Genomic DNA, 22,429 nt, shown 5'->3' on the forward strand with positions numbered 1-22,429 from the left:
TGGTTTCCCTTCCCCCTCTTCAGATTCCTGCGGATGGTCGGGGTCCCTTATTCGAGGAGCACGTGTGGTTACCTTCGATTGCGGGTTGCCTTGCGGGTGTGTTTTTTTTTTTTTTTATGTTGTTGCGTGTGTATAAAATGAAACCGTATTGTGGGCTTAGAGTCATGTGGCTTACGTCGTTGATGTCTCCTGATTTGCTTCTCTGTAACGCCAAGTGCCCTTTTGTAAGTTTGTCAGGTGCTCCTGTCACTCTAGCGGCCGGCCGGAAGGTTGTAGGCCCATACTTGTATATACTTGAGATTGCAATAAACGGTTTCAACAAAAAAAAAAACAAAAAAAAAAAAAAAAAGAAGAAGAATGCTGGTTGTTATCAACTGCAAAAGGCAGAAAGTGCCCTACGTGTGCTATGCGTTCGAAGATCCGTCCCTAGCAAACGAGGCGATCGACCACTAGCTGTGTTAATTAAAAGTAGCTGGTGAAGAACACATTCCACCACCTCTCAAAGAAATAACATGTATCCTATCGCCATCTTTTGCGGTTTCACCAAAAACGTGGACGGCAGACCAGGTGTCAGAATAGAGCTTGGTGAGCTGCCAGACCGCACAAGAGGGAAAGCTACTGTTCCGGGCAGCGTTTGCTCGTTCATTATCGGCAGTGGTCAGAACGGCCAGGACCTATTTTCTTTTGTGAATTTAAGACTGGAAAGGCAAACTCCATCGGCCTCTCTGCTTTGCAGAGCGCACGGCGTCCTGGTAGCTACGGGGGAAAAAACATAGCCCAGCACAGACGTCAGCCGAGGGGAGGGAGCTGAGCTGACGCGCAGGGTAAACACTGCGGATTTCCAAATCGGGAGAAGCACGAGAACAGGGGGCGGACCCGGAGCCTACTACGCATTCCCCCTCAGACCCGGTGACTGCCGGGGTGCCGCGACACCTCGACAAGGGAAGCCCCCCTTTACAGCCATACTAATTATTATTTGATGTTGGGGCCGTTCCGGTGCGCACCAACGGAGGTGAGAGAGGGGGGGAGTACAGCCACCGCTCTGTACCTTTGCAGACTCTTGTCTGCCGAGGATAAAAAAAATGCTCCGTTCCCAGTCCCGCCGCGCACAAAATGGCCGATCCTTCCAATGTAAAAAATAAAAAAAACACGCCCACCACGTGTAAAAGGTGCAGGGAGTACAAAAAAAGAGAACGACACGAAAAACACGCCCCCGAATCCGAAAAAGACGGGGCTTGTTTAGAGAGACAAAGCTCTTCTCCAATGGCTGACCAGCATTTAAGAGGCCAGCCAATGGAGAAGAGGGGAGAAGAGGGGCGGGTTCAAGCACCTCTTCTGAAAAACATTGAATTAAATCTTGCGAGCGAAACAGCGCAAGCGCAGCCTTCGCTAGCCGAGACCTAAAAAGGGAATCACCAACCATGCAGCCACCAAACAATGTGTGATTTGTGTACTTAAATGGGGTTTAAATGGGCAAGTTCTTCCTCATCTGGGGCTCCTAAGAGTGCATGGAGGGGATGAATTTAATCCGTAGGATTTTGGAGATTTGACAGAACACGTTTCTAAACTCTGTGGCTAAAGGAAATTCTCACCACATGTGAAAATATGAGCCTAGAGTCTTGCAACCCCTCATACAACTCTTACTCGCCCCTATCATGTGGGACAGTCGGGCCAGGATGAGATACCAGCGTAGGAGCAATGTGTAAGCACTCTCCCTGTATTGGATGCACATGGACGACTTAACCGCACTCCGCCATATTGCACCTCCCCACCCCCATCAGCTCATTACCCAGGTCAGTCGCCCACGGTAAAATATAGCCTACTCTGGTAACATCTAGAGGGCGCTCTAGCACTTTGTAAAAACGTCAAATCCATTTTCTTTTGTCCACACCACTCACAATATCCTCTAGCAAGTGCATCTCCTTTGTAACTCTCTGGAGGGTAGCAGTCTAGCTAGACCAATGGATCAACTGTGGCACTATACAAATCGGTATGGTGTAATGAAAAGTCGGTCGCACACTGATCTCAAGTCTGGGGTACCTATTCGGCATATAAATCTTGAAGAGTGGGGTCGACCCCCCCCCATCCTCCCAGTTGCGGAACCTTCCATCCAACATGCCAAAGGGGAATCTGAGTTAGCAAGAACCGGGGTGTATGTAGACTGGTACAGCTGGAACGGACGCGTATGGGCAGCGCGTCTCCAGTGGTGCAATGGACAAGATGGAGGACAACAGATTGCCAGCATAAGGGAGGCTGTGGGGCAGCAATTACAGCAAATGCTTAAGTAGGACTAGACGAGACGGACCCAGGGTTTAGTGGGAGCAGAGATCCAATCCAGTGTGGGGACAATCTGGGCAGCTACGATATAATGGTTTACATTTGGGGCCCTAAATCCGCCCTCCCTCGAAGAACGGTACAAAACTGTTTTGGCCACTCTGGGAAGTTTATCATTCAATATAATGGATCATAGCTTACTGTGAACCTGCGCAACTACCTTCTTTGGTATCTGAAGTGGGATAACAGTCTGCCAATTCTATACAAAGACATTTGTAATCTGAATATAAAACTATTTCAAGTCCACGGCTCTAAATAGCATTGCAGATCACTGACCATATGCATTGTGCCAGTCACATTTCCCAAAGACCATTCTTTGTTCTGGGCAGATCCATTCCGACAACTATTTACAGACCAAGCTTACATGAAGGTCTACAGTCATGTTTAAAATGACAAGTTAAAACTATATTTTCCTTGCAGCAGATGGCACAAAACTCTAAAAATTATGCAATTAGCTTGATGCTTCGATTTACCGCATGGCATGGGTACAATGCCCCATTTGCCACTTTAATGTTACAACGGTAGAAGATTGCCTACCACTTCCTATACCTATATCTTACACTTGCTCATTCAAGGTTCAACCTCTTTAATCCGTAAAAAGCATATAGGAAGGATGTGCCTGAAGGTGATCCATGAACCTAGTAATAATCAAGGCTGGAACAGCTACAGCTACTACTGCTAAGCACAGAAAAGGGGCCTGCCATAACGTATGATACTCCAGTCACATTCTAAAAACAAAGGATATTTCAAGGTAGAAGGTTGCTCATGAATAAAACTAAACCACTACTGATGTTATTCCTTCACGGCTGTACGGGGACCGTAAATTAAAAATTACGACATGAGAATAAGCGACTTGAAGAAAATCAACTTCATGGAAGATTGACTGTGGTCAGTTATCATGTAAGTGAGATGGAATCTTTGGGAACCATATGCTATACTGCTACAGAAATAACTGGTTTTGAAATCAGAGGTAATATTTTGGGATAGTTTAGAGAAAAAAAAATTAATGATTTTCCTGAAATGTAACAGAATTTGCATTATGTAAGATGCAACTATTTTAAATGCAGCACAAATAACATGCTGATTAGCAAGTGCATAACATCTACAACACATATACTCACAAAGGCATTTTAGAGAATGTAAACTGGTAATCCTCAACTACTCTTCTATGTACTCCTAATATGCCTTTGTGATTTAGCCCCAGATTATCTAAAATGGAAATAAAATGGGACTAATCAAAGAATATTCATATACAAATAGTACAAATAGAAAAGACTTGTACTTATAGTAAAAAAGTACTGGATGTTTCGGGCAAGCCGATTCACAAAAGCATGTTAAGACTTAGTGAAAGACTACTCAATAGAGTAGAGTGGCCGGGCGTATTGTGTGGTTGTATGGATTAAAATGTCATAGAAAGGAGAAGCATAAAGGGGAATACAGTGTTGTACAGTGAAGCAGAGGGGTGAAGAGTAGTGTGTTGTAGAGTGGAGTAAAGTGACAAGGAAAGGCATAGATAGAATAACGTAGAGTGAAGTAGAGTGGCATAGCGTCTCAGAGTGGCATAGTGTCTCAGAGTGGCATAGTGTCTCAGAGTGGCATAGTGTCTCAGAGTGGCATAGTGTCTCAGAGTGGCATAGTGTCTCAGAGTGGCACTGAGTGTTATAGAGTAAAGTGTTGTGGCATGGAGGAGCAGGGTGTGGCATATGATGGAGGGTCATAGAGTAGAGTGTTGTCGAGTGAAGGGTCCGAGAGTGGCATAAACTGGAATAGAGTGTCAGTGACGTAGAATAGAGGGCCAGGGGGTGGAGGGCCGCAGAGTGGTAGAGAATAGAGTGGCGTAGAATGCAGTGGCATAGAACAGAAGACAGTGCAGTGGTGGGTGTAGAGTGGTGCAGACTAGAGTGGTGTAGAGTGCAGTGGTGCAGAATAAAGTAGAGTGGTGTACAGTGATTTGGTGTAGAGTGCAGTGGCATAGAATAGAAGACAGTGCAGTGGTGTAGAGTGGTGCAGACTAGAGTGGGTAAATTGCAGTGCTGTAGAGTGGCATAGAGGAAGTGTCAGAGTGCAGTGCCATAGAGTACAGTTGCGCAGAGTACAGTGGCATGGAGTTATGCATAGTAGAGTTACTTAGAGTGTAGTGGAGTTGAGTGCTTAGGTGTGCTCTGGCATGAAGTGTTGTAGAGTGCAGCGGCAGAGTGTTGTAGAGTGCAGCGGCAGAGAGTGTTGTAGAGTGCAGCGGCAGAGAGTGCTATAGAGTGCAGCGGCAGAGAGTGTTGTAGAGTGCAGCGGCAGAGAGTGTTGTAGAGTGCAGCGGCAGAGAGTGTTGTAGAGTGCAGCGGCAGAGAGTGTTGTAGAGTGCAGCGGCAGAGAGTGTTGTAGAGTGCAGCGGCAGAGAGTGTTGTAGAGTGCAGCGGCAGAGAGTGTTGTAGAGTGCAGCGGCAGAGAGTGTTGTAGAGTGCAGCGGCAGAGAGTGTTGTAGAGTGCAGCGGCAGAGAGTGTTGTAGAGTGCAGCGGCAGAGAGTGTTGTAGAGTGCAGCGGCAGAGAGTGTTGTAGAGTGCAGCGGCAGAGAGTGTTGTAGAGTGCAGCGGCAGAGAGTGTTGTAGAGTGCAGGTGCAGAGTGCAGCCGGCAGAGTGGTGCAGAGTGCAGTGGCAGAGAGGTGCAGAGTGCAGTGGCAGAGTGGTGCAGAGTGACGTAAAGAGCAGTGACATAGTGCAGTGACGTAGAGTGTTACTAAGTAGAATAGAGTGGCATAGAGTGCAGTGGTGTAGAGTGGCATAGAGTGCAGTGGTGTAGAGTGGCATAGAGTGCAGTGGTGTAGAGTGGGGTAGAATGCAGTGCCGTAGAGTGGGGTAGAATGCAGTTGTGCAGAGTAAAGTTGCTTAGACAGCAGTGGTTTCGAGTACAGTGGTGTAGAGTGCATTGATGTACAGTGCACTGGCACATAGTTTACTGGCGTAGAGTGCAGTGGTTTAAAGTAGATTGGTGCAGAGTAGAATACAGGTTAGAATGCAGTAAATTAGAGTGCAATTGAGTGGCGCAGAGGAAGTGACAATTACATTTGCACATATAGCTTTACTCTTAAAAGTGTACACTACACAAATGATGTGTGGAAATGGTATCACCAGTGTATTATTTTTTTTTAATCACATTCAAATATTTTTTCCACCACACTTCAGAATTAGAACAAAATAAGTGCTTCATACGTGCTTTCCTAATTCTGACATATTCTGAAATATTTGCAGTTTATTTACTGACATTAAAATGTTGTTTTGTGCTAGAAAAAAACAGTTCCTTTGCCATCGCCATAAATCCAGTAAGATCGTTGCATACACCCACTAACTTTGAAGCCAGCGTAACAAAAATAAACACCAAGCTCTCTCAGAAGACAGTCAGACATTTGACCTCTGTCTATCAAATGAACAGCAAATGTGACATCATAAGCATAAGATATAAAGGCCTATTTACAGAAAGCGAGCACTGTTGGAAATAGATAGTAAGCAGGCTATGATCCACGGCAGGGGCGAACTCAAGCTGGACAGCCTAGAAAACAAATAAAGCCAGCAAATAGAAAGCAAGAATATCTGAAGTTACAAACCACAACGCCAATGGTAAGCAATGTGCGGAATGCATTCCAGGAAACCTTTCAGAATGTCCCAAAGATGTCTGCAGCAAACCACACGGATGTGCCGTCTCGTATGTTTCAAACTAAAAATGGCTTAAAGCATTTACACTAGCTCTCTACTAAGTAATCCCAACATTGACACCTCAAAAAACCCTGTGAACTTCATAATAAAATTGACATATTGGGAAACAAAATAGACACCCATCGGCCATTTGTTTGTGAAAATGAACCCACATGGATAGCAAAATTAACTTCCCTTTCCCTTTTAGCACAGATGAACACTTTTCTGCTGGAGGGATCCTTGCCACATAGCTTGAAAGATGGCATATGTTATACAATTCCGGAATATAGCCAATGTGAACATGGCAGCATTTATCCAATTAATATTCCCAAATTCCTCACCTAGCGCAGCAAGTGCCAAGAAATCGAAATGTAAGTGGCTCATAGATAAGACTCTGCAATTTTTGAAACAACTGACTATACCGTCTTCATAATCGTGAAAGAAACTAAATGGAGTCTGTGGTACTGTCTTAAACGTTTTTTCATTCCTTGTATTTTTAAAAACTGTGCAGTTTGAGAAGACGGGTGAGGAAGAATGAAAATTAGTGGTGGTGTGAATTTTTTTTTCAAATTAACCTCTTCACAGAACCGTTGTAAGTGTTGTGAAATACTTTGTTTCTCTATTCAAGAGTGCCTCAAGACATACCATTTTATTGGGGAGTGAATGTTATCAATTCCAGGCATTACGGCTCAAAGTCACTGTTCTGAGAAAGTTGCAGGTTGATAATCCAGCATTGCTTAAAACTGAATTCAGACAGAGTCTAACAAGTTATTGTGATGGTCAAATGACTATCTTGACAATTCAGGACAAGTCTTCCCATCCTGGTCTAGATTTGGCTTTCAAACATTTAAGCCACTGTGAAATCAGCCAACTTAAAAGTTTTAATTTTGATAAATATTCAACACCCATTTACTACAGCCAACATTTGGACAGTGGTTCGGGACATGGTACTACACCGAGTTCCATAAGTATGGTTCTGGGTGGACTACCTAAATACGAATGTTCTCCTCTCAAAGTTTTGCTTCATGCTGCATTTCATTGGTTAGCTAATACATTTCACTGCATCACCAAAATTCTTTGTGGCCCGCATTGGCTTTTAGTGGGTCAGAATGAGATTTGAGCTCAATGGCTGTCTTTCAAATAGGGCACCCCAGACTGTATGCAAAATATAAATAGCAGGAGGCTCTTGAAACATAACACTATGGGAAGGGATACTTTGAGGATGGAAACTCACAAGGTAATCAAGTATGAAACACAACGTTCATGTAGGGTGAATAAGTCAATCATTGAGGACAACTTTTTGTTTGCCAAACTTTTCATTTAAGATTTCTTTTATTACACAGCTAGGTATTTCAGTTTAATTTAGTTTATGAAAATTAATGTGATTTCTCTTATAGATTTTAACTTGTTCTAAGTGATTTTATATGCACCGTACAGAAACAGGATGCTTTTTGGCCACATGGTGGCTGAGCCAAGTGCTCGATATGCTTCAATGGGTATTATGTTAGAGGAACTACACAGATAATTCAAACCACAATGATGGATAGATCAGTACTCATGGTTCTGGGCAATCATTGCAATATACATACAGTAAAAATATGCATGAGACCAAACAAGGTTCTGAGATCGATCTCAACATAGTGCTAAACATTTGTCTTTGAAACTAAGTAGATTATCTATCCTTGTATCCCTGCATATTTTTGCCATTTGAGATCTTATAAAAATCTTTTTTTTTTAAAGACTGAAATTGGGCAACTAATGTTATTATTACAACCTCTATTCAAACGCACACCAAGCAGTCGATTGTTTTGGTCATAATTTAGCCCCCTTGTTTTACACACCGATGATAACCAAATTTGCCAATACCAGGATTTTAGTTTTCTAGATCAACCATATCATATCATATATCATATCATATCTCTCTCACACACACACACACACACTCTCTCTTAAGCATGTTCTTACATTTCAGTTAACAAACCATTTGCAAAGGCACAGCAGAAACGCTCACTACTGCAATAAAAATAAAAGTTCATGATATTTGTCAGTTTGTGGACCACAAGTTATCACAACAACTATAATGCGTTTCTTGCAACACGGACATTATTTGAGGTCCACAAACAAATGGTAGCAATTATCTTTTTCTAAAAGAGGCTAGGCATTCCACTGAAGCGTGTCCTTATTGTTACTGAAAATGAAGAGAACGCACAGAACGTATGAGCTACACTGAAGTATAGATACATCTATACAAAGCTACATATGCAAACAGCTCACAGAAGGCTGGACACACAGACTCAATTCAAAATCATGTAAAAAGAAAACATTCCACACTCGCATGCACGGACAATCACCGGGCCTGAAAAAATGCTCTACGAAGTCCACCTAAAAAAACATTTCTCTTGCTTCTTCTGTGTCTATCCTCCAATATCACTTGCATTCCAATTGTACCATTCAGATCCTTAGGTTCTGAGAATGTTAATTGCCACCCGTGATGACAAACTATACATGAACCAAGTCATGTACTTTAACTGTACCCTCCTAAAAACGCTTCCCATATGAAAAGATACTGTGCTTACGTGAAGAATACAAATTAAACAGAACACCAAAAAGACAGAGTTTTAACTTTAATTAACTGTGCTACATGTACGGTTTTAGCAAATTAACTTGAAGGAAATGGGGTCCTTACGTAGGAAAGCACTTTCCCAAAGAAACCCTTGAATACTTCAGGCCTCAAAAAGACTTTTTCAACAACGATTCTAAATGTCTTACGATTTATTTAGGTGCTGTCTAGACTTCCATGGAAACCATGCTTGTTAGGTCTTTTCCAGGAGGTAAAATCATGAACTCTACCACTTACTGTACTGGCATAGGCCTGAATAATCCTGGATGAATTTAAAGGGTGGTATGGAATGATAATTTAGTAAAAGTCTTTAACCTTCTACATTTGTAAATATTCTCTCTCGTTGTGGAATGATGGACTTGACATTTTTTTGAAGATGGCTATATAAGCCTACTTAGACTAATGGGCATCATCCACACTTCTTTTTTTGAGACAGTCACATATATCTTTTGACCTATACATATGTTTCAACAAACCTGAAAGCTCCAGACCAAACTGACAAAGCATTTTACTTTTTGCGCAAGTGGAAGCACTTTGTGATGATTAAATTATGTTCTACACTTGCTTTATAGCACAATAATCCAATTACCTTCTGAACTTCTACAGAAGCAGTACGGGTGCACTTTTTTAGGTCGAGCCTGTAACAGCACGCAAGCGCTGTTCTGGCGAAGACTTCATGTAAGGGCTTTCGAAAATTAACCTAAGAATCAACACACTTGTGCTTTTTGTTTTGGCCCTGCTATTGGCCGGTCTTTTTAACAAAGACAGCACGCAATTTGCCAAAGGCGGGCGCATTGCTCCGCCCATGGCCTATTGGTGGCGGTTACCCGCACGGCCGCTATGTGGTTTCATTTATCGTGCCCAGACACGGGCATGATAATTGAAACCAGATGTCTCGCTGTGGCGCGCGCGCACCACTCGTTCAAAGCGCTGCCACACCATGTTTTTTGTTATTCTCAAAGTCCTATCCGCCTTTCTCAGGTATGCAGAGAATGACGTCAGTGCTGTGCCCGTCCTGAACTACACAGAACTGCCCCGGCCGTTTCTTTGAGTTACCTCGCTAGCTTACCACATTTTCCAGCTAATCTAACACCCCCATTTCCACTCCTTCCATCTGGCCTTGGTATCCCCCCCTTCAGCAGCATGTCGTGACATGAGCTGCCGAGTTCATTAGTCACATCGGTTCAGCACCCTAGTTCGTCGGCTCTCCTTCAGGGCCTTGTAGGGCCGTGCTTCCTCCGGTATTAAATAGAAAGATGATCTCACAGCAACATTGTTTACTTTAGCATTTGCCCTGCAGTGTTTTGGTTGTGTTGGCTCACACCAGTTTATACCTCAAAGCAGAGGAAAACTAACAGTGCTCCCGGCACCACGCCGGGTTTACTTTCCAGAGCGTCCTGCAGTGCCCCCTACTGGTTCATTAGCTCTAGTTAAGTTCACACAGTTGGAGGTTTTTACTCACTACTTTAAAAGGGAATGATAAAAGAGCTGCCGAAACCATTTCTGAAATAGAACTAAAAGGCCGCTACATAACATTAAGCGTGCTGTTAAAACTTTTTTTCCCAATTTTTCTGTGTTGGTGGATTTGTTCAGTACAATTTAGATCTCTGCGATTATGGACTACGAGGTCTAGGCTAGTATGCTCCTATTTGTTTTTATCTTTTTTGCCCAATGCCTTTGAGTTTGTATTTACCCCCAGAAATGCATTGTCTTTCCTCATGCTGCATACTTACAACAAAACAGAGGAATATAGGTTATTTTTTCACTCACTTACTGAGCTTGTTTGAAAAAAAAATGTAGCTTGAATCTGCTCAAATAAATTGCATTAGGATTTTGGCTTATATTTGGACTATATCCGTTTAGGGGCGTACCCCACTGCATCAGATCTATACCATCAGCAGTCTTTACATTGAGCATGATGTGTGACAGTTATACGCATGGACCTACAACCATAAGCCGTAAATAATAGTTTAGAGTCTGAGACTTGGCATGCTCCGGTGGAACTCTCACCGTAGCAAAAAAAAATTACTAAGCACCAAAAGGCATGCCTTAAAGTTGAGCCTTTAAGTTGAAAAAAACTTTGAACTGGAATCTTGTCACCGAAAACCCAACTTTGATTCTATCACATGGCAGGGAAGTCAATATATTTTTGTATTATTTTTACCTGAGTGCTGCCTTCAAAATCAAAAACAAGCATTTGCAATGCAATAGGTCTCGCAGTTAGGCAAGTTTGAGCTATTGGCATTGTAAATGGCTATGCCTTTTATTTTGGTATTGGTTTTTAAAACAAATAAAAGACATTGTCATTTACAATGGCAATAGCTTAAACTCGCATAAATGCGACACCTATTGCATTGCAAATGCTTGTAATGCAAGGCTTCTGATATTTTTCATTTTTTTGCTTAATAAATGATGACAAAGTGAAATGTATATATTATTTGATTTAGATTAGATCTAGATGAACATGTATATGTCAGTATTGAGCCTTGAAAAGGTGAACTTAATCACTGTCCATTCTTGAATCGAATGATCTTTCATAACGCCTTAGCAAGCAATTGCCAGTACAATTTAACCAATTAATCTACTATATTGCAATTTGTGAATTAACATGGCCGTCCACTCAGAGCAATTGGCACAAGCACAATCTGTTATTCAACTTGACGTGTTGAACCCCAAATAAACGTCTGCCTTTTCTGCTGCCTACAGCTACCCTTGGTGAGACTTCTTTTAAACCTAATCTCCTGCACATTTAAAAAACAACTAATTGATTCCCGCCATAAAATCCCGAATTTTCATTGATTTTCTCTAGATAACACGCCTGGCTGTTAAATACACTCAAGATTTCAGAATCAATGTACATTGTTATATAGAATCCACCAATACCCTCAATATCAAGTCCATTTATGTTCGATGTGGCAACATATTTCCTACAGCCACACCTATTGTATAAACCACATCATTCTCTGGATTGCTGCACTTCTGACCTGTAACAATTTTGTTAATCTGTAGAACATAGTTGTGGGGGGGCTTGCATGGGGCAAACCAAGATACAGGGCACGGGATGGGCTTGAGTTGCTTAAAAGAGAAGAGAGATTGCGCATGGAGGCCTTTAAAATAGGGTTATGAGTTGGTGAGGTAAAATGGTGAAATATTGGATATCGCAATACTGCCACACAGAGGAGACATTAGCACACTAGCTGCTGGCAGTGATGGGAGGAACAAGGCTCCATTTTAGGGCCAGGTAAAAGCATAGAGGGTAGCAGAGGGGGCAAGGTGAGTGAAACAGGGTGACACGTAAGGCAGCAAAAACTGGAAAGGGATGTAGGGGAAGTGGAAGCTTATGATTTAGTGGGCCAGCTACAGAAGATTACCCTAATCAATATTTTACCAATGGGCGACTTGTTGCAGTAGGTATTGAAGGGGATAAAGGGCAACTCAGAACGCTGAAGTTATCATGTGAAACTTCTAAAGGTCTATGATGAGTCACAGCATAACATTATTAAGCTTTGCCTATGTACTCGTTTCTGACGATTTCTACAATCAGATCCCAAGTGGGACACTCTTTAGCATTAGCACTATGAGCAATGGATCCACATTGATTTATCATACCAAAACCCTATATCTCATCTTTTTTAAAAACCTCTGTAAAGTGGTTACTGACATATACCAACATTTTCATTCACTCACTGGAAATGCTAGCTCCTCGAGAATCACTGGTCCAACCATTTGTCCAGCTAGCTTATCGGGGTTCCATTTTTCCCCCCCAATTCACAATTTTAAATATGTTGTATATTCATCCACCCCATATTAGTAAAACCATGTAGATTAGGATTTCTAACTGTCCACAACTTTCTTGCATGCATATTTGCACTCTTGAACCTCATGTTGACACCAAAGATACTTGTTCACGCCCATTACTTTACAAAGGAGCGAAAATCAATCATCTAAATACCTCACTACAACCACTGCTAGCAAATGTTCTCATGAGAAAGTTAACGCCTTATCTGGTAGAGACATAGTCTAGCTGCAGATTCCTTAGATTAGAGTTCTCCCATGACAAATTTCTGCACCAAAACACGTAGCCCCCTTAGAAATTGGCTATGGGAACAGCGTGCCAAAAAGATAGCTATATATTTAAATTAACCACTACAAGCAGTAACGTACTGTATACTGAATCGACCAGCACAAGTGGGAATTTACTGTAAAATAAATCTAAAAAAACAGATGTTGTAGGTAAGAAGAAAACAGTTCGCAGAACAGGGATGATGAGTGGGTCAGTAAGGAATCTGCGGCTAGACTATGTCACTACCAGATGAGGCATTACAGAAGGTAGGTAACATGTCCATCCGAGAGACATATAGCAGCAGATTCTTTACCTTAAAATTAGATACCAAAGTTAACACCATCCTTAGCGCTGGATCTGCAAACTGCCCTTAACAAAATATATGAATATAGAACTAAATGAAAGACAGAAAGAACCAGCAGAATGAGAAATCAGGTGAGAATAAAAATACATGCCACCATAAGAACCCAGGAATAACCACAGTTAATAACAGTAAAAACAGACACAGAAATGCATGGGTAAGCTGAACCCATGGCAATGGAAAACACGGTGTCAAAATACACCAATCAATATGATCCCATATTACACAGACCCAGGGTGGGAATTGGAACCAATAATAGTTGAAGCCCATAAAAAATAGGGCCTAAGAAACAGTTTCAGAGCAAAGCTTCAAATACCCACAGCAATTGGAAAAAAAGCAATGCATCTAGACATAGCTCAAAAGGGTGACACGGGGGCCATGTTACCCAAAAGAGATATATACATTTAAATTTTGAGATATATATATATACACACACACACACACACACACATACATATACACACACACACACACACACACGCATATTATCTACTGGCGGCCGCCATTAGATAGTTATAGTTAGGACCGTGTTTCCATAGGAAATCTGAAAATTCTATTTTGAATAACTTTGACGACGGTTGACGAATCTTCGCGAATTTTTCAAAATAGGTGGGGCGCTCCGCTCCGCTCCTACCCTGAAAGTCTCGGGGTGATTAGTCAAGCGGGGGCCGAGAAAAAAGGGGTGTCGAAAAAAGGGGTGTCCCAAAACGCGTTTTCCCCATGCATTTTTCCATAGGGACCTTTAGTCCAAGGTACAGCCCAAACGGCTGAACAGAATTACTTGAAATTTGGTAGAGAGGTAGTCCTCAGGTCAGGGATGTGCCTTTCGAATATCTGGAGTCAATCTTTTCAGTAGTTCCTGAGAAAATTTCAGTTAAAAGTACATATATATCTATAGGTGCGCACCGTGCGCGCACGGTGACTTGTGCGAGCGCAATTCTGATTGGTTGTTAGAGGTCAGTAAACATTCGAATCGGTCGAAATCAGGAAGTGTCGGCCGCCATTTTGTCTCTCGCAGGCTGAGGCAGTGAAAAACAAAGGGGGCAGGGTGGACAGTTCCTGACCCCCTAGCCTTTGTCAGGGGGTCACTGAAGGACCCCCAAGGGTGAAAAAAACATTAACTTTTTTTGACAAAAAAGCACGGGGTGCGCGCACCGTGCGCGCACGGCACGCACAACGCATCGTGGGAGCTCGGTGCGCGAAGCGCACCTAGTGCCCACAGCGCGCGCACGGTGAAAAACCAGAAGAAAAAATAATATTAATAAATGCATAACTTAGCATTTAAAAAAACGTATAAATTCACTTAAAAAACCATAGGTTTCACGCACATTATAGTTAGGAATTAGCATTTAAAAAACCTTGCAAATTCACTTAAAAAACCATAGGATTCACACATGTTATAGTTAGCTGGACATTTCCCTCGTAAAAAACCAATGAAATTCCCCCGTTATAGTTAGTGCAGGCAACTATAACTCACGCGACCGCAATCCTCTGCTGATGACGTCAGATATTACATCACTGTATTTAGACACCTATTTACCCATGTCTTCTTCCATTAATCTTTAGCTATACATATATTACAAATATTTATTTTTCAGAAAGACACATATGTAATCAGTGATGTAATATCTGACGTCATCAGCAGAGGATTGCGGTCGCGTGAGTTATAGTTGCCTGCGCTAACTATAACGGGGGAATTTTATTGGTTTTTTTTACGAGGGAAATGTCCAGCTAACTATAACATGTGTGAAACGTATGGTTTTTTAAGTGAATATATATATATATATATACACATATATGTGATCAAGGCCTCAGAGGAGGCTGAAACGCGTTATGGCGGTGGTGTGGGCATTCTGTAAATAAACCCGTTTTCTTCGCACTGATCATGGGTCTGCCTTCTCATCTGTGAATACGGTGGCGTGAAGTGTTGATGACACAAATATTATACATATATATATATATATATATATATATATACACACACACATACATACATACACACACACACAAAAACTAAGGTTACAGGGATGTTATAGTTCGGAATAAGCAATTAAAAAAACCTTAGAAATTCACTGAAAAAAACACAGGTTTCAGAGATGTGTTAAAAAACTATAGAAATGACGTAACTGTAGTAAAAAGATGAGAAAATCATTTAATGAAGAAATAAGTTCATAAGTGACTACAATAGCAACAATAGAAGCCTGAAGACCAGGCTATACAAAATAGTATAGCACAAACTTACATAACCGTCTGTGAAAGAACAAAAAAAGACAGATCCATTGGTTACAAACCAATGGTAAGACCAAGAATCCATATGCAGATGGATGAAGCCATTACCTTACTGAAGGAGCATAGCAAAAGAAGATAAATATAAACCTCTTAATGCCATGCAACAAGAGGCAACAAGTTTAATATGTTGCATAAATGCAACAATAGTACTCAGTACCTGACAGAAAGAGGCAGAACTAGGACACGAGGCTGGTCGTAAAAAAAAAGTGATGGAGAATACGAGTCTTATGCACAACCACACAGATAAAGAATGTGGAATAAACCAACAATAGAGAAAATCAGCAGGACGAAAAACAGAATAGAGGAAATAACACTACGTAACCTGCTGAAGAAAGGCGAGAAATGTCGCCAAAAGAAAATTGAGACACAAGAGAAAAAGATGCCCCTACAGAATCACTGGTCAGGCCCTGAACATGGATTGCCGAGTAGAGACCCTACCAAATGTTCCAATGCTCCAGTGGAAAATTCTTTCATATAATGGGTGCTCCCTAAGAGAATCAGCAGACACCAACGATGCACTGGTAGTGGCACCTCACAAACTGTACACACCTTCCCCAAGGGAAAACCAAACCAAAGAATCCCGTATGGGATAGCAAGTTATTATAAAGAATGGCAATATGCCTACCGCAAGTGCCCCTAAGAGCAGGTAACACAAATAAACGATCTTGGTCGAGAAAGAAATACCAAAATGGAGGAGCCCTTCAGCAGAACTAACAGAAAAACCTATTCAATACGTAGTAGGCCCACCTCACGCCACAAAGAAAGACAACCTGTCATTGACAGAGTAAATACAATGAAGAATAAGACCTGCAGAAACAGGAACACTACTACTGGTGACATGCTACACGGAGCAGACCCAAATAGGGGCCCTCCAACAAACGTAACAACACAAATGCGAGTCAGTGACACAAAACAGAAGAACAAGCTGAACATGGCTAACTCGGCTGTATAATAACAATGAAGTTTGAGAGAAGGGAAACAGAGCTAAGTGTCTGCAGTACCCCAACTGTCTCCAAAATGGCACAAAGCACTTTTGAGCCTTTGTCGGCGCACCTGCGCCAGCACAACACTCTGAAAATCATTGACTTATCGTCCCGTGCCCTGGTTACGTCCATGTACGCCGACGACGTTACGATGTATATCCGCGAACTGCAGGAGAATCTAGCTTCCCATGACCAGGGAGGTTATCAGTTTCTGCTGCCTATCCGGGGTCCAGGTTAAGTGGGGCAGGTCCGTCCTTTTGCCCCTTACAGATGCCACGCAACCGTTCACCACCGACTATCCATTCATTTGGGCTAGTGGTCCTACCTGGGCATCTGGCTGACTAGAGACATGGACGAGCTGTGGAGGTCCAACTTCTGCAAAGCAACAGACTGGCTCGAGACCAAGATGCAAGCGTGGCAAAACCTTCCTCTCTCATTTGCTGGGTGCATCGCCGTCACAAAAATGATTGTGCTTCTGATATTCCTATACTTGTTTATTAACATCCAGATTCCACTCACATCACAATGTTTTAAAAAACAGAGTTCCAACATTATCACATTGATCTGGGAGGGACGCCAGCCCCGGATAGCTTACGACATCCTAACGCTACCCCTAACGAGAGGTGGAAACCCCATTTTTAGACTCTACGCGCTATGCGACCAAGCTAGCTTCCTGAATTTTTGGATACATCCAACTGCTTTCCAGCTGCATGTTGCGCTCGAGACGGACCTGTCCTTCCCCCTGGCCGCTGCAGACAGAGCTTTTTCTAGCGCACAGAATCCCCCGAGGCGAGATAGACACCGTGGAATGTGTGCGCTGGGCCTGGGATGGGCTGCGCAAATACACTTGCACGAAAACACTCTTTGTACCTTCAATGCAGCTTTGTAACTATCCCGTATTTCCCCCACTGCAGACAGCTGGCATGGCTCGCCGCGCAGTAGACCTGGGTATCCGCACTAACGCCGACATTTACCCCAACAGCACTTTTCTCAAACTGCCTGATAATGCAGCACCACTAGATAAACTGCTCTATTACCAGATTAGGGCCACATGTAAGAATGATAACTCGACCTTTCTGCTTGCTCCCCTGCCCAATACTGCGCTTGAATACATACGCTCCCCAACTTCACTATGCAAAATAGTCACAAGGCTCTACGCCCTCACATTGGCTGCCTCACCCGTAGACAATGAGCACGCTCGTAACGCATGGAGCGTAGACATGGCCGGCAGTCTCTCTCCCACACAGTGGCAATACTGCTGCGGCCAAACTAAACGTCTCTCCCCCAACTATCGCCTGTGGCTTATCCATTTTAAATATGTACAACGGATGTACCGGACTCTCGTAACACTGCATAAGATGGGTCTGATAGACAATGACAGATGTGTGGGATGCTTAGCTCTTGGCGCGGATTTTGCACACCTGGCCTGGTCATGCCCCAAGGTTTCAGACTTTTGGCTGGAGGTGTGCCCCATAGTTAGTGATATCACTCAAGAGCGCATAACTCCTGACACCTGTTGTGCCTCCTGGGACATGTCAAAGACATTTCAGATGCTAATCGTAAACTTGCTGCAATGCTGCTAGTGCTTGACAAGAGGTGGGTAGCGATTCACTGGGGCCACAAACCAGCGCCACAGGCCAAGCACTGGATAGCCGTTGCAGCCTGATGCTATACGCTCCTGGGTGAATTCCGGGACCTGATGCCAGCTGCAAACAGGCCTCCAGATATTTGGAGCCCTCTCATATCCTACATTCACTGACTAGCAAACCCAGACATACCCCTGAAGGGCTACCCCAACCCCCCCCCCCCCCATCCCAACCCCACCCCCTCCCCCCAACGCCATACCACTGAAGCGGATCGAGACATGACTAGCCTCAGACGCTTGACTGACTACTCACAAGCCACACAGACAAACGCCATATTTTTTTTCCCCCACTTTTCCATTTGAAGTGTTGCGCCAGGATGTGCATTAGTCAATACATCTCTATCAGGGTCAACTATTTCATGATTGTAGTGTATGCCGGGTTACTTGACAGACTGGTGATTGTATCATACTTAATGTTTGTTCAATAAAGGTTTTTTGAAAAATTAAAAAGGAATATATATATTTATATTTAGCGTAAAAAAACTTTAAAGAGCCATTGAGTGCTGCGAGGCCAAATGAATGGGTGCTATATAAAAATACACAGTATAAAATAACAATACATAGGTAGACGTGTGCTGGAAACCCATATAAGGTCCAAAAGGCTAGGCCTATTAGCTATGCCGATGTTTGTTTTCTTTGTATTTCCAGGGAAGGATTTGAGATTGAAAAGTTCTCAATCAAACACTGAATTTGCAAATGAAAATTCCACATTGGTGCACAGAGTTCCAACTCAATCACATGCAGTGGAAGTGTCTCTCTCGTGTAATGTTAGAAGATTAACAGAATTTTTTCATTCCTTCATAGAGTTCCACATTTGGAGAACGAATCAAATGCATGGCAAATTTAGCTCAGCTATGTAAACCATGTGAGCTATCCAAGCAGAGTCCAGTGTAACAATTCACTGATGCTATCTCTAAGACAGTCTTATGGTTTCCTTCTGCAGTCCAAGCCCTCTCTTCTCTCCAGTTTTTCCTCAAATTTGGTATATGTATTCTGAATGTTCAAGCAATAGGTGAAGACTCTTTGGTGTTGATCCAAAAACCGCACCAAGTCCAGAAGCAACCTGAACGACTGGATAGATAACATTCAGTTTGTGAAGGAGCTGCAGTATTCCAATTAGTAATGCTTCTACAATCCTTATGATCTACTCTTCACTAAAATCACAGCATTGTTATATCAAGCTAGATGTTAGCTTTCCAAAGCTCTTTCCTGGATTCCCAAAATAATTTGCAACTGAGTTTGCTGGTACAGAGACACGGCGCAAATTCTACTTTAAAATGTGAAAATGGATTATACAGTCAGTATTTCTATAGGTCAAATCAGTCTGTCACTTTTCAGGGATCGGAAAATCCACTCGTTGTAGGGAGCCAGATTTAATCAGGACAAGCTATTTATAGGGCCTACTCTCCCTTTCTGATAAGTTGGAAGACAAACTGACTTTTGACCTCTGTCTCTGAAAGCAGAGCAAATGTGACAAGATAACTAGATTTAAAGGCATCTTTATTGCTCACAAAGTGGATGAGCAATAAATATGCTTTTAAATCTTGTTATCTTGTCACATTTGCTCCACATTCTGAGACAGAGGTCAAGTACATTACAGTTAGGTCGAGTAGATTTTTCAAGTTACAAGAACTGCAGGTTTAGTAACATTTTTATGATTTTTCAAGCCCTGCTTTTCTCCGAACTTCAAGTCGTCGTTTCTGAGGTAAAACACACCATGACCAGCAAATCGAGATCAATTATCTGAAAACAGAGTCTTACAGACCAAAAGACGATTTGCAATGCATTTTAAAAACTGGAACTAGAAAATAAAAGCCTCTACCTACCCAACAGTAATGAAAAATGACTGCTGTGGCATATGAATGGAGCAGCCAGAAACCTGATAGCTACGAAGAGGAAAAAGTACCAACTAACATTGCATAAAGGTTCAGAAAATGTTGGTAACTGTTAACCTTGGAAAAATTAACTCATGATCTCAAATCACACAAAGAATATTCACCCCTATTGAAGTATATGTCCAAAATAGAACATAAATATCATGAGTGATCTGGCCGAGCACCCGACAACTGTTTGCCTAATTCAGCAACTTAAGTTTCGGTACACCTATCACTAAATGATTTGAGAGAGACTGTGATGTAGCACATAATTTTCGGCATATATATGCATGTTATAAAATGAAATTAAAAAAACAATATAGAAAATAAATTATCTGGAAGTCGGATAAGACAACTGAAATGTAGGGTTAATTTGAAAAGGGCGTGTGACAGCGCTATTTTCACACATTACAGTAGCATAAACAAGGAAAGCAGCAATTTGGGAGGGCATTTTATAACAGATTCTTGGTGAAATAAGGACTTAGAGGGAGGAAACTATACTCACAGTCATCTAGATCATCCTGCAGATCCACAAAATACAGAGGGATCCCTGAAGGAAACAAAAATAAATATATAATGAACCATGGGTCCCGAGAAATAAATAAATAAAATAGAATTATAGACAGTGTTCAGCTTGAGTGTAGAGTGGCCTTCAGTCTACCACTCATGAGTCAAACAACAGAAGCATATAAATAAAACCTAATGTCCACGAAATTTAAGTGTAAATGCAGCAGTAACTACGAAGTGAGCGGAAAAAGGGAGACACACACACAGATCATGGTGTAGGAGGAGGGAGTTAAAAACAGAAATACAGGCCAATGGCAGGTAGTCAAACAAGGAACTGCGTTAATTAGCAACACCAACTTAAAGAGCATTTGGGGTCAATATAGCACATGGGCTATGAGAGCCCTGTGTGAGTGAGAAGAGCAGAATATGCTGATACAGTTGAGAGGTACAATTAATCAAAAGGGAATGGATGACTTGTCCTGAAGTGTTACCAGGGTCTTGGGTACTGACCATCTTTAAAAACTCTCATTCACGTACAGAAGGATGGAGCTGTATATCTTGATTAACCGCTTAAGTAACTAAGTGAAAAGCATCATCATGGGGTCTTATCATATGCTTTCCTCCACCTGGAGGGAGACCAACTGGTGATTACAGTAGTGATCAGAAATGAAAGTGAAGTGAGTTTAAAATTACCTCTATCTCTCCGAAATGAGACTTTATTCTATTGGGGATGGGGCAAGGTTAAAATAAAGAAGCGGTGCGTGTCTAGAAGGACTACTATTCTATAGCACCTACTATGAGAACGTGAGTGGTCAACATGTTTCAGCGGAGCGGAGATCAATGCTCATTTTCTCGAGGAGTCGAGGTCACAACTTGTGCTTGCTCCGTCTTCTGTGCACCGGGGCATTGACCTCCACTCGTCCCCGAGGAAGCAATTACACTGAACAATAAGGTATAGGTACTATAGACCAATAACAACCCAGTGACCCATTAGCTCACTGCGAAGAAGGGTAAGCGCAAAGCTTACCTCAGCACGTTACCAAATAGTTACGTGCCATAACCTGGTCCTGAAGAAAGCCCTCCGACCCGACAGGGCACCAAAAGGGCTGAAACAAATTGACCTCTCACGTTCTCATAGTAGGTGTTATAGAATAGTAGCCTTTCTAGACACGCAGCGCTTCTTTATTTTAACCTTGCCCCATCTCCAATAGACTAAAGTCTCATTTCAGAGAGATGGAGGTAATTTTAAACTCACTTCCATATCTGATCACTACTGTAAATACCAGTTGGTCTCTCTCCAGGTGGAGGAAAGCATATGATAAGACCCCATGATGATGCTTTTCACGTAGTTACTTAAGCGGATAATCAAGATATATCGCTCCATCCCACTGTACGTGAATGAGGGTTTTTTAAGACCGTCAGTACCTAAGACCCTGGTAACACTACAGGACAAGAGATCCATTCCCTTTTGATTAATTTTTCATGCCTGGAAGCCGAATGGATTTCAGGTTCTCTCTCTCTTGATTAAGAGGACAGTTGAGGGGTCACAATATAAAAAAACATTTATAATAAACACTAGTGAGAAAAAACTACCCAAATGCACATAAAATAAACGACTACAAATTAAAAGATAAAATAGGAAAAATGTTTGAGTGAAGTGGAGCATGCAGTATAATAATACCCAATTACTACATCCTGTATTGTAAATAAGGCTGTACAGCTTGTCCAGTATTTAGAGTTCAGACACTAATATTTCACAACCTTGTAAATAGTTATCAAATTCTTAGGTGATTTAGTAGCCTAATTACTTGATAAGATTTCTTTTTAATTAACACTTAAGAGTAGATTTAAAAAAGTATTGGCAAAAAAGTTATGGCTAACCCATCTATGGACAATGCGTAAAGGTGATAAAGTAAAGGTTTGAAACTTTAGAAGTCACCAGTAAACTACACCTAGACATATATTAGCCCTCAACCTATTCTAGTTTACTTTCTCCTTAACCCTAACCTCCCCCCACCCTTACACCATGTTGTCTCTGCCGTTTAAGGGGGCAGAGAGCCCAGAGCTA

The 22,429-nt window shown here is 42.1% G+C and overlaps 1 protein-coding gene across 3 annotated transcripts in view; it reads right to left on the reverse strand.

Moving 5' to 3' along the window:
• The window catches only part of LOC146812317 (serine/threonine-protein phosphatase 4 regulatory subunit 1-like), a 389,023-nt gene that overhangs the window by 362,355 nt on the left and 4,239 nt on the right, over positions 1-22,429 (reverse strand). For all 3 annotated transcript variants that reach the window (XM_085619300.1, XM_085619299.1, XM_085619298.1), the window contains exon 2: positions 20,360-20,404. In XM_085619300.1, the coding sequence (XP_085475426.1) occupies positions 20,360-20,404 (45 nt within the window). The remainder of the gene's footprint in view (positions 1-20,359; positions 20,405-22,429) is intronic.

This window comes from Triturus cristatus, chromosome 7, assembly GCF_964204655.1.
Source record: "Triturus cristatus chromosome 7, aTriCri1.1, whole genome shotgun sequence".
In the NCBI taxonomy this organism is placed as follows: domain Eukaryota; kingdom Metazoa; phylum Chordata; class Amphibia; order Caudata; family Salamandridae; genus Triturus; species Triturus cristatus.